Here is a 13967-nt window from a genome sequence, read left to right on the forward strand (position 1 = left end):
TTCTTGCAATGTAATGTTGCAATAATAGTTGAAATATATCGCTTTGTTTTGAATTTATTCCTCTTCTTTTATCATTATTAGTTTTCTTTTGAAATGCAGTACTTTTTATTTTCTTTTTATTCTCCTTATTTCACCACTTTAAAAATTATTTAGTATTTAATCTAACACAGGTTATGTTTTCTATATGCTTTTAATGTGTGTCTGTCGATAATATAGCAATAATATAATATAGTATAATCATTTTTTATTACAGATACTCTTTACTGTGCGATTTATTGTAATAATATTCGGGAAAAATAATCTAAATATAAATGTATATAATTTATATATGCTAGATCATTATTAATTATATATAATTATTATATATGTTATACATAGATATATACATATATGTCCGCTCTATTTTTATTTATTCTTTGTACATTATTTATAAACAGGTAAAATAAGAAGAATAAAGAGAATAATATTTACATCTTTTTTTAAAGTACAAGTATGCAATTAAATTATAAAACATTCTATATATAATTATAGCGTTGTATATATATAATAAAAAAATTTAATTTGAACTTATCGAGGAAGAAAAGAACAGGAATAAGGATATACTAAAACACATATTTAATATAAAACAACAATGTCAGCAAAAACATAATCACTTATGAATAAATAGAAGTTTTCCTTTATGTACAATAATTTCGCTCATACACGTAACTTTCACTCTCTGCACAATTTAATATATATGTCATTATTTATATATATATATATATATATATATATATATATATATATATATATCAATTTTTCACATGCATAATATCAAAGGTATATATAATTTTTTTTTGCTTATTAAAATATTTTTATATACATCCTTAATATTATCATCAATAATTTATCACTAGTAATTGTTGAATTTTTATAAGAATGACTTAATTTAGCATTTCTTTGTTAGTTTCAATAACAAGATATATATTTATTATGCTATATATATATGAGTAAAATATAGTCAACGGTAATCAACACGCATCTTGGACTAGGTCGTAGATTAATTAATCAAAATATTAGGAACACTGGGCGCATTCGCGGCTTTCGATCTGCAAATTCACATTGCAGCATATATTTTAAATGTTTCATTGAAAAGATGACTAAAGAAGGGAATTGGTAGTTATATTCCAGATTTAATTGTTGACCTATTATAAGCGAAATGATTTCACGTGGAAGTACGTGCCGTTGATGAATTAATTGCTCGTTAATTAATAATTAATGAGAGAAAATATTAACTTGCGCGATCATAATATTAGCATATATATATATTTACATATTATATACAACGCCCGTTATTAGAGAGGACTCTCAAAGGAGATATTGAAAACTTATTATAATTTCGCTGAGCTCAAATTTGCGTAGCACGCAGAGACACACGATAATAAAATACTTATTCACTTAAATAGATTAAGCGCGACGTAAGATCTTTTCTCGCGTATCTATTTCGGAAACTGAACTCATTGAAATATTATTGTTTCAATGTTTGATTCAAAGCACACAATTTCACGATCATGTTTCTCCAAGTGAGAAGATCGCACGTTTGTCTTTTGTGAACAAGTCTGCTGTTCAAGTATGTTTTATTCTTAATGTATTGTAATTACGTAATCGTAATATACTATTCTTTTTCGCTATTTACCTTTAGAGCCTTTTGCTCATTTGTGTGAGTTAATTTATTTTAAAAAATTCATACGAATTTATTTTACGAAGTTATATGAATTCTTAATCTTCAAATTAGAGTCTGACTCTCTTTGTATTACATACAAAAATTTTTAAATTAATATACGATTCTGAAGATTAAGAAAACTTATTTTTGACTTCGCACAATAAATTAATTTTTTAATCCACATTTCAATTCGTTCATTTTTATAGAATCTTTGATTTTGAAGAATTAGCACATTAAATTTGATGAGGGCACTTACGAATCGAAATGCGATGTTCAATTTCGACGAATAATAATCGTTGGTCGTCAACGGCATCGAAATTTGCGTCTTAATACCACAATGTTACGTCGTGAATATTTTTATAATTTAACATCACAAATTGAGTCACACATCTGCATTTAGCATCCGTTTTCTTGTTCATCTAACCCAGTCCTAAAACGTACTTTGGTAGATTGTACGCAAACCTGGGGATGGCCATGACCACCGACATTCTGCAATTTCAAAAAATTTTAATTATGATATCTATACATTATCTTAATTGCCAAATTTGATAAAAATAAGAAATATTATTATTCCTCTCGCGCATCAATAAAAACTTATCTTCTCTGAATGAAAACGAATAACGATTTTTATCACATGTATAATACAATAACAGATTCTCCTTTTATTTAAATCTTTTCCAAGAATGCAAAGATTGCTGTGCAAGTTATAGCGTGTATTCGTGAACTATTCTAAACAGACTAAAATATTTATAACAGCGTAACTTTGCAACAAAAAAGGTACAAAGATAAAGTAAAAAAACCAGCCACATAAAAAACTGCATTTATTTCATTAATTCATTGCAATTAGCTACGATTAATTTTGCTAAATTTTCGTTATATATACATATCTATATTAAAATTATTGAGAATGGCCTCTATTTATCATTTACTTTTAATAATGTTATGTATATAATTATATGTTTAGATTATATATTAAAAATAATTTTAAGAAATATTAAAAAGAGATTATAATTACACATTATGCGGTAATGTGTTTTAAATGATTGCCGTCTGCGAAAATTATATAGCTGGTTCATTTGGATGTATATGAAGTTTATTTTTAAGTATGTACATAAAGTTTATTTGCAACTTACATGTATATTCGTGCTACTTACTATAGTGCGGGGAGATAGAAATGTCAATCATCGGCTGTTATATTCCATCACCACAAACAAGATTACCTTCTCTACCTCTAGATATTTACAAGTTACTTGGTTTTTTCGACGAAATAAAGCCAGCTCAAGAGTGTTGTTGCGATACACTTGTCAGATTAAGGGTGCCTAAGAAAAGCTTATATATTTTTGCACATTGCGTGAAACAATTTACGCAACGTTAATGCGTTTTTGCTGAAATTAATCCAAATGGTTAAAAGGTATTATATAGTAATATTTACAGTAAGTTGGTCAATTGATAAGTTCCCAACACCGTGTTTCATGTTGTTTATTTTATTGGAAAAATTTTCGCTAGAGAAGAATATTTAGATAATATTAAAGCGTATATTTTTAGGCAAGATATATAAGTTAAAATTACGTAATATAATATCTTATTCGTTTATGCACGTGTTCCTGTTTTTTTTATTTTAATGCAGACGACACTCGAAGGAGCTTGTATAAAAACGCGATTGCTTTCAATTACGATGCAACATGTTTCGTGAAGAACTGTCTGAAACACACGCGAAGAATCGGAGATTTTTCTTTTTATTGCAATTTCTTCTTATCATTGAAAATATTAGTGTTTTCAATCTCTCATGCAAGTGTTATGCAATATCATACATATACATATGCAATATGATACATATTTACATTTGATTATAGAAAACTCGTTCGAGTGTGATGCATACATGCATTCTAAACGAAGCAATATTAATAGATTCGGTACTATTGAATGCAATCAGTCGGCATTTTCCTTCTCTTCTAGAAAGCTGTTGAGGAAAGATTTACAGCTTGCTAAATATATTATTAATTGTATGCCTCTCTTTGCGTATATTCTAAAATTTAACGTCTATGTTATAAATAAATTCTTATATAATAATTAAGCAAAAAAGAAGACGAGAGGCGTTGCACAAAATAATATATTTTCTACAACATATTTAATAAAATACAAGCGAATGAAATATAAGCAATTCAACTTCTATAACAGTGATCTATAATAATTTTTGGCATTGAAACTTTTTGTGAGAAATATTTAACTGCATTTTTTGCTTCTTGCAATTATTTTTAACAAACTATAATTAAAGTATTATGAAAAAAACTTAATGACTTAATAGATACAAATTTAATTTAATTTATTTTGTAATGTGTATAAAAAATAATTTATATTTAAATCACATGTATATATATATATATATAGTCGTGTCTCCAAATTTATAGAACATCAATATAATCATCAGGTGACGCGACTACGTATTGTGATACACTTATCTAATATGTGTATTAATGTATTATTGATATATTAATAAATCTTAATTAATGTATCTTAATTGAGCAGTTCGTATATATTTCCTCCCTTTCGTCAATTTAAGATCGGATTTTAGTTATTAATCTCTATACATTGGTATTTCTCTGTGTTTCGTTAATACATCGCCTCGCAGTCAAGCTGGGTTATTTGTGCTACTATTAATATATTTCAAGCTTTCAGATTTTTATTAAACTAATTATAAATTTTGTTAGACTCAATTGTTAGAATATGTCTTCATATTATCATGAGTTGTTTTTTCGACTTCTAAAAAAATCGTTTTAAATTGTTGATTTGTTTGTTTAAAATTAAGACTACTAATAGAGAACAGACAAAACAAAAAAAAAACGAATAAGGCAATTGTGAGCATATCGTTATAAAATTACTCGTTCAAGATACATAAATTCCTTATAAAATAAGAAACAAAAAAAGAGAAAGAGATCTGATTTGAAATTAGATAAACTAAAAACCTAGTAACTGTATATTATATATACAGCTATTGTCAAATTTTTATTGTAATCAAAATTTTTTAAGTAATATTCGTGATGTATTTTTATATAAAATATTAATTAACTTCATTAGTCTCAATATTGCCGGAATAAAGTTGGATCCACAAGTCTTTTACATACGATAATGCGAGTCCTTTATAGATCCACGCTCGCCAGCCCGTTCTAGTCTCGACATCGATCCTCGCTTCTAGGCTCTGGCATAACGCCTTCCGGTCGTGGCTTCTTCCACTGCGCAGATCACAGAGCAATCTCTTGCGACATTCGTCGTTGCACGCCGGTCGTACTGGAGAATTCTTATAGTAATGTCTGTAAAAATCGAAAGCAAACATGTCACATTACTTTTGAAAGAATATCGAATCTTGTGCCTTATTTTTCTTCGCTAATTTTTGTTTTAAATATCTTCATTCATTAAAATTGATCGATTTAACAATAAGGAAACATATTTTCATAGAATAATAAATGTATCAATATATTATGTATGTGACTATAGATCTCTAATTTTTTAATTAAAAAAATATTTGCTCTTTTTTTATGAAAAAATATGGCCCACATTGTTATATTGCAGATATAATTACTTGTAATAGAGATCAAAGAGGGCTGGTTCGTTGGTCATTTTGTCGATCAGGGAGTCCCAGTCCTTTGGCAAGAGTGATGCCATTTGATAGGCTTGTCGTGCGCTATACAACTTATGCCAGATTGGATAATCGTAAAGATTCGCTTCTTTGAGGTTCATGACCCAGCTCTCGTGATCGATGACCATCTAAAATACGCGCGTTAATTCGAAAATAAATAGATAACTCCTTTAAGGAAAAAAACATAGAGATTCTTCGACTTCAAATTTCACCAGCGTATTTTATTAATTGTAGTAATGAAAAAAGTGTCATTTTACTTACTCTTGTAGTCTTTGGATGATCTCCATCAACGTAATAAATTCTATAACCGGGATTCAAATCGTAATATGGCGAGACTGAAGGACCAACGTAGGCGATGCTGAGCGCTCTGCCAAGGTCTGATGTATCATAGAATATCTGGAACTCGTCGTAATGCGTATGTCCGAAGAACTGGGCCGTGATCGTTGATTCATAGCTAAATAAAAATAAAGGAAGGACATTTGTTACACAATGCATTGACTAGATAGTAATTTACAATGGCGATTTAAACAATCAAGTACCAACCGGTTGATGATGTGATAGTAATTTCTCGACCACACCTTAAGGCAATCCGAATGTCCAGGAGGAATATGGCCAATTATGTGTACCTTTTCGCCATTGATCTCGGCACCTTGCAGCTCATACACGAGCCATTGTAGCTCGCTGACTGGGTCCGTGCTGTTGATCAGCAACCACCAGTTTTTATTATTGCAATAGTTCATATTCACAGAAAGAATCCTGAAACCTGGTCGAACCAGAACGGAGTAGAAGGCACCTCGACGGACGGTATGCGATACACCGGCTGGCAGCCAACGTCGCCATTGTTTGTCGAGTTCGTCGTACAGCCAGGAGATGCTATTTTCTTCAGGTACAAAGGGTGGTGGAAAACTAAAACACAAGAGTGTTTTTAATTGCATTATTATTAGAAATACTTTAATTTCAGAAAAATGCTAATCATATTTTTTTTATAGAGAACCACACAATTGTTTTTAAGGAAGTTTTTATTCCAATTTTGTTTTTAAATCCTGAAATATCTGTACTATATAAAATAGAGTAAATTTTAAAGAAAAAATAGTTTTCTAAGTTTGCACAAGATAAGTAAATATGTTGCAAATGGATCATATCTGAAATAATATTTTCTAGAAATGTGAAAGTGACAGTGTTCCGAGATGAGAGGTTTCGAGATGGAGTTTAAGTAGATATATAGCTGATATACCTGTTGACCGGCGCACTTTCGTGATTTCCTAAGGCTGGGAAAATCGGTATACCGGGAAACATTTCTATCATTTGTGCGACTGTGTTACGCAACACCTTTAAATTTTCTTCTCGTGTTTGATTCCATACATCGTGAGGCGGCAAATCACCCGTCCACAAGATGTAATCAATGTCCTAGAAATTTTTTAAACCATGAAAAAAAGAATTTATTTCCCATTCCCACTTTCCGCGCCTGCTTTATGTCAACTATTATTAATTGTTCTATTTGCAAAAAAATTGAATATCTTATTTATTATATTTAATATAAATAATTTTTTTCATTGTATTTTTTTTCATTAGCTAAAACACATTATTAAAAATTTTTTATGCGCACGTAAGATTTACTCTAGAAGAACGCCTCGTCGTCTCCGTCAGTTTTATACGGTAACGGTTTAATTAATTGCTCGGACGTGTTACTCACCAAATGCGTGTCAACGATGTGTTTGAGCATATGGTCAATTGTTCTTTTAGGAGTATCGCACTTTCTATAATCGCCCCATCGTCCAGCGGCAGCTGAAGCCGTCAAAGGTGCGCCGTTCGTCAGTCGACAGCAGAGCGGCTCGTTGCACTCGGCGTTTGCACCCTCTTGATAATACGGATCGTAATGCGTGTCGGAGATATGCAGCACCTTGAAGGTCGACGAACCTTCCTGCGGCGGTATCGGCGGTTTAATCGGCGGTTTCTTGACAGGTGGAAAAGCCACCTCCCATTCATGAAGCGGATTGAACGCATCGTCGCACGCATCGCCGATCACAAAGCTGCAGATTTGCGCTGGGCCCATGTTCACCTGTTTCAGCACGTAGATCACCTCCCCCTACATAGATTTGTTTTAATTTCAATTTTTATTAATTTATATATAGTATATAATATTTTTTTATAATTGATAAAAACAAATATAGATATACATATATACATAAACATAAAATATAAGTCTATTAGACTTTACCCCAAAAAGCAGGGTGACTCCATGGCAGACTCGGGCACTCTGTATGTTAAGCGATACGCAGAATTGATAAATGCTGGCCATGATTTCTTCATCGCTCTTGCCGACTTTTATATAATGCTGCAGCAAGCCGGCGCCTACTTTGCATGCAGTGCAAGATACTTTGGACATCACGGAGGTTTCAACTTCCATCATCACTTGTCTCAGATCTAGCAGTTTAAGTGCTTTGTCAACAAATCCGGATAAGTGACCACTCGGCTGAACTGTTTCCATATCCCATAGCATCCGCGAGTAATTTAACTAAAATTAAGTATACATGGTCATGATAAATTTATCCGATATAACGTCTCAAGTAAAGTAGTTGATAAAATAATAAAATGCTAACTGCAATGTCAAAAATATTAATCGAATTTAAGAAATTATAACATATTATTTAAAACATATTATTATTTTAATTTTTATAACATATTCTTATTTTAAAAATTAATTAGCAAATTAACGCTTTAATCAGCTGATTTCTGTCAAAAAATATTAATAAAGCGTTAATTTGCTAATTAAATTTTAAAATAATAATATATTATAAAATATAAAATAGTAATATGTTGTAAATAATATGTTATAATGCCTTATCTGCGATTAATATTTTTTGACAGAAATCAGCTGATAACTGTCAAAAATATTAATCAAGTTTAAAAAATTATGACATATTATTTAAAACATATTATTATTTTAATTTTTCTAACATATTATTATTTTAAAAATTAGTTAGCAAATTAACTTTTTAATCAGCTGATTTCTGTCAAAAAATATTAATAAGGTGTTAATTTGTTAATTAAATTTTAAAATAAAAATATGATATACAAATTAAAATAATAATATGTTTTAAATAATATGTGTTATAATGCCTTATGTGCGATTAATATTTTTTGACAGAAATCAGCTGATTAAAGAGTTAATTTGCTAATTGATTTTTAAAATAATATGTTAGAAAAATAAAAATAATAATATGTTTTAAATAATTGATTTTTAAAATAATAATATGTTAGAAAAATAAAAATAATAATATGTTTTAAATAATATGTCAATTCTTTAAACTCGATTAATATTTTTGACAGTTATCAGCTGATTTCTGTCAAAAAATATTAATCGCAGATAAGGTATTATAGCACTTTAAATTTGATTAATATTTTTTGACAGTTATCAGTTGATTTCTGTCAAAAAATATTATTCGAGTTTAAAGTATTATAACATGTATATAAGTATATAAATATGTATATATATGAATATGTATATATATTATGTACATGTATATATAGTATATGCATTTATATATATATATACATTTATGTACTCATTAATATATATATATATATATATATATATATATATATATATATACATTTATGTACACATTTATATATATATATATTTTTTTTAATATACATATATTTGTATATCATATATCTCTCTTTCTATATATATATATAATATATTTTTATTTCCTCATTTCGTTTAATCTAACTAAATATAATTACGCGCGCGAAGTGATGTTATATTATTCTTTGATAATAAAATCTCAAAAATTGCAACGCATGCATAAAAATATATTAATTAATTAAGCAATGTATACAAATATAATATTAAAATCTTTAACAGGGAACAAAAAATAGGATTTTCTAAAAATCTTTTAAAATCAAAATATCTGCGCTTTCATTAGACTCACGCATCTAATACTCATTCAATGCGCTGCACGTGTCGCGTAAGACTAGACTGGACTGGACTGACCGCAAGACGCTGAGCGAGCAGCGGTGTCCGTGTCGCCACCTGACGGTGATACCTAACTTCACAGCCAAGAGTGAACCGGACCCGGCGAAACATCTCTCTCTTTTTATCCCTTCCATTAGACTAACGCGTCCCATACGTTCACCACGTTGCACGTCTCGCGAGAGACTAATCCCCACCACCGACCACAAGACTCTGCGCAGCGGTGTCGCCAACTAACAGCGCAAGCCAACTTCACAGCCAAGAATGAACCGGGTCCGACGAAAACATCTCTCTCTTTCTATCCTCTCTATTAGATTAACATATCCCACACGTCCGTCACGTTGCGCGTCTCGCGCAAGACTGATTCTCGTGCGAGATATCTCGATCGCGAGACTGGTGATCAGTCCCGCGCGAGACGTGCAGCGTAGCAGATGTATGGAGATGTGTGAGTCTAATGAAAGCGTAGGTATTTTGGTCAAAAAATTCTTGTAGAAAATTCTATTTTGTTGTTCGCATTTTCTGTTAAAGATTTAAATATAGTATTTTTATGCATTGCGTATAATTAATTAATATATTTTCTGTATGCATTGATTGCAATAATAATTTTTATGCTTGCGTTGCAATTTTTAAGATTTTATTATCAAAGAATAATATAATAACTTCGCTTCGCGCGCGTAATTAGTAATTATATTCGGTTAGGATTAAACGAAATAAGAAAAAAATATATATATACATATATACACAGGATGTTTCAGGAAGAATATGGTCAGCATTCTAAGACATGATTATACATATTATTTTAAGCAAGAAAGTTTATATAAACATGTGTCCTATTCTGGTTAAAAAGATACAACATATTCAGTTTTAAGAACGAATACATTAATTAACTTATTAGAACTAAATTCTATGAAATACAAAAATTTAATATAATTGTTTCATAGCATTTGATTCTACTAAGTTAATAAATGTATTCGTTCTTAAACTTGAACGCGTTGTATCTTTATAACCGTCCAGAATAAGACACATGTTTATATAAACTTTTTTGCTTAAAATGTGTACAATCAAGTACTGGAATGCTAACCATTTCCTCCATTTCATCCTGAAACGCCCTGTATCATTTATATATATATACATTTATGTACTCATTTATATATATATACATCTATGTACACACACACACACACACACACACACACACACATTTATGTATATATTTATGTATATATTAAGAATGATATTTTTATATAAAGTTTGTTTAAACTTGATTAATATCTTTTGACAGTTATCAGCTGATTTCTGTCAAAAAATATTAATCGCGAGTTTAAAAAGTACTATAACATTTTATTTAAAACATATTATTATTTTATAATTTTTATTACATACTATTATTTAAAAATTTAATTAACAAATTAATGCTTTAATCAGCTGATTTCTGTCAAAAAATATTAATCAAGTTTAAACAAACTTTATATAAAAATATCATTCTTTTTTATATAAAATCGAAGAATGGCGCGCGCGTAGCGCGCGCTTGTGTTGTTCTAGTATTTGTAATTTTCTGATGTTTTTTCTTATGATTACATATATTCAGCGATATAATTTATTTCATTTGTTTATTTTTTCAGATTTTTTTATTTTTTTCAATAGCTTATAATAAAAATCAATTTTGATTATAAATAGATGTTTGAATTAATAATGCGTCCCTGTTAAAGTCCCAATAATTACAGGAAAACACGAAAACTGTCAGAAAATTAATCGATGTATGCGTGCTTCGTCTATCATAATTAATCATAATACATCACGAAACAACTCGAATTAAGTGAAACGAATTTCTTCGTGTCGCTTTCTGCGTGCCTTTGATCATGCAACTTTCCTTCTTGGCTTGTGATCCCGAGATAAACGAGCCTGCACCTTTTCCGAGTTCGAAGGGAGCACCGCGATGTATAGATATGTCTATCGGTGCGATTTCTTTTACGCAAGCGATGACGAATGATATCGATGATCGTGGGCGACTTTCGCGAGCGAAAGTCATTGACACCACATCATACACGATGTGTATACGTATGAGCACACACGAATAGGGAAGATAGAAGATATGTACATACTTGCATTCAACACGATGTTTGTCGATGGTCGCGTTGGTGAAAGTATTTTGGCACTAAAAGTGAGAGCCGCAGCGACATGGTCGTCCCTCCCATTGAGTAAGACAAAAAGAGAAAAAGAAAAGAGAGGAAGACGAGGTCGCGAAAAGGTACGGAAGAATAACAATGACGACAATTTCGAAATTTGCACGATGAGTTGCGTTTCTTCGCACAATTAGGGGATTTTTATATATACGTCTAGCAATATATTTTAAAGAGTCTCTGGCCAATTAAACACAATTTTAGTGTAACATAATTTTACCCAGCAATTTCGCAATTTTTTGATGCAGTAATCTTTGCGCGTATTAATTACGTGATATACATCATTGATCCGTTTTCAATACTTGCGGTTGATTAATGCTTTTCTAAACTAATTTCACGCATCAAGAGGAAACATACTGATTAAGATTCCACATGTGGATGCAAGAGTGAAAATGCATCGATTAGACCAATTTCCCGTTTCTTATAAAGCAAACGCGAACGAATGTAGAAAGTTTTTCATGGTCTTTTCTCATTTCACGATCATCGATTTTATCAGTTTATTTATGCGATAATAATTCCATAGGATAATACGTTTTACAGGTTTCTGTTTACGGAAGAAGCTCGAGTCGATAGATGATACTTTTCTTATTAATCGAGTGTGTCGAATGCGTTTTCAACGGTCTGATTGCGTCCGACATGTAACTACTGTCACGTAAAGTAGAAACAGATCGAACGATGTAAGCTGTATTCTAGCTGTATTAATATTAATCGTCTAGCTTATGCAATGTAAAGATGTAAAAAGTGTTTAGCAGCTATTTCATTATTTTTGCCATTCTAGGATTAAAAAAAAATTTTTTTGGAGTTGTTGCAATTATTATAGTAATTTTATAATATCAAATAATAAAGAAATACAAAGAATATATTATGTATGCTGGTCGATATTAGAATTAAGAATTTTTTACACAAAACCGACGTAAATAGTAAAATTTTCAGTATAAAATAAGTTTCAAAATTATTTTAACAATGCAATTATATCATCTGTTATATTTTCCAAAGGTTTGTGAATATCTATAAAATGCAATTTATGATATATTGTTGGTACAAAGTCTTACGTCAATTTCCACATAAAAGACGATTTAATTTTGTTGTAGTATTTATATCAGAGGAAATTTCTAATTGATAAAGAAAGATCTTATACAACTGATAATGACAGATTTTTAATTAAAATAGATGTTACTTTGTTCACGCCACCGAGGATACAAATGTGAATAAAGGATATTTTTTTTCCTTACCCGTTCCAATTGTTCTGAACTGGTGCCGTTAACAACGAAAGTCTCAACTGTAGGCGGTAGTTCCCGAAATCTCTCGTTGAACGGCAGCAGAGCGACGTCCATCCTTTCGGCGGCCCTGGCCTTCGCCGCGATCCATTCGTCGGCCAGCGCGGTCCAATTGGTGAACGCTATCTCCGCTTCCCGTCTCGTCCTGTGCCGAATGGGATTTCCTGTCGGAAAACCGGAAAAAGCATTCATTTAATTAAGCCGCGACCAATCGAAAGCGAGGCGAATGCCCGAGTCGCTTCCGCTGGTGTGGCCGGAAGATGCCACGATTCTCGTTTCTGGCGAATTATTGTTCCACAAGTTGCGCAATCCGATTCTCGCGAAGTTAATTTTGCAATTTGCGTAAAGCACCTGTTGTGCGAAAACGTTTCTTGTTTGGCAGGAAGTGCTAGGAATTACGTCGAGCTTTATATGACACGAATAATTGCAATTCGTTTGAGCGCGATGCCAGATCAGTATCTTTTCTCTTAGATAACTTGCAATTAATGTATCACGATTTATATGGCATATATCATATATTAAATAAATATATTAATTTTAATTTAATTATATATATATATATATATATATATATATATAAGTGTAATAATAAAATATAATATAAAAAAATCTGTAAAAAAAAACGCATGAATGTAGTGAATTCTTCCATGGGTAAGATTTAATAAGAATAAGATTTCTATAGATTAAATTACTCGTTGCAAATTGAGATGAAATTGATATTTGACAGTAAAAAGACGAGAGTCTTTTCTCCAAACGACGCGTGATATTAAAGACTTTCTAGTAGACGATATAAAAATAAATGAACAATCTTGTGGTACGGATCGTTTCATGCGGAAGGAAACATCCGCTTTTCACGCTGCAATTAATCATAAACGATCAGTTACAATCCTGGAAGGTTGCTTCGATAAAGTATGTCGATTTTTCCCATGAAGCACAGAAAGTATTATGCCGCACAGATTATCTTACCTTGAAAACGTACAATTTTTTTCGTTACGCTCGAAATAGCCGATGACTCGCTATTCAAGGGAAGTCGCATAATTTCCCATGAATATAATCGATCGAATCGCATGCAAATCTTAAATACTTTCTCGGCAAAAAGAGGTTACGAGATTGCGCACAGCAAGTCGCGCTCTATTTTTCGATTTGAATCGTCAAAGTCGTATTTATGTCATATAAAGTTCGGTCCATCTCTTTT

At 30.8% G+C, this 13967-nt stretch overlaps 1 protein-coding gene across 4 annotated transcripts in view; it reads right to left on the reverse strand.

Annotated features, from left to right (window-relative positions):
* Positions 1 to 13967, reverse strand: part of LOC145947589 (sphingomyelin phosphodiesterase) — a 28438-nt gene that overhangs the window by 326 nt on the left and 14145 nt on the right. Inside the window, exons 3-12 of one of the 4 annotated variants that reach the window (XR_014427199.1) lie at positions 12728 to 12936; positions 7555 to 7851; positions 7030 to 7422; positions 6571 to 6743; positions 5880 to 6242; positions 5598 to 5790; positions 5280 to 5464; positions 4825 to 5010; positions 2857 to 3399; positions 1959 to 2191 (exon numbers count right to left, since the gene is read on the reverse strand). Coding sequence is in view for 1 of the 4 variants with exons in the window: in XM_083057394.1 (XP_082913520.1) it covers positions 2122 to 2191; positions 4825 to 5010; positions 5280 to 5464; positions 5598 to 5790; positions 5880 to 6242; positions 6571 to 6743; positions 7030 to 7422; positions 7555 to 7851; positions 12728 to 12936 (2069 nt within the window). In the remaining 3 variants the exon portion in view is untranslated. Of the gene's footprint in view, positions 1 to 869; positions 2192 to 2856; positions 3404 to 4824; positions 5011 to 5279; positions 5465 to 5597; positions 5791 to 5879; positions 6243 to 6570; positions 6744 to 7029; positions 7423 to 7554; positions 7852 to 12727; positions 12937 to 13967 lie in introns of those variants that run through there. The other 3 variants (XR_014427198.1, XR_014427196.1, XM_083057394.1) reach the window with 3 other exon arrangements.

This window comes from Prenolepis imparis, unplaced genomic scaffold (assembly GCF_030444845.1).
Source record: "Prenolepis imparis isolate NDT839.2.m4 unplaced genomic scaffold, iyPreImpa1.0 SCAF_2, whole genome shotgun sequence".
NCBI lineage: Eukaryota > Metazoa > Arthropoda > Insecta > Hymenoptera > Formicidae > Prenolepis > Prenolepis imparis.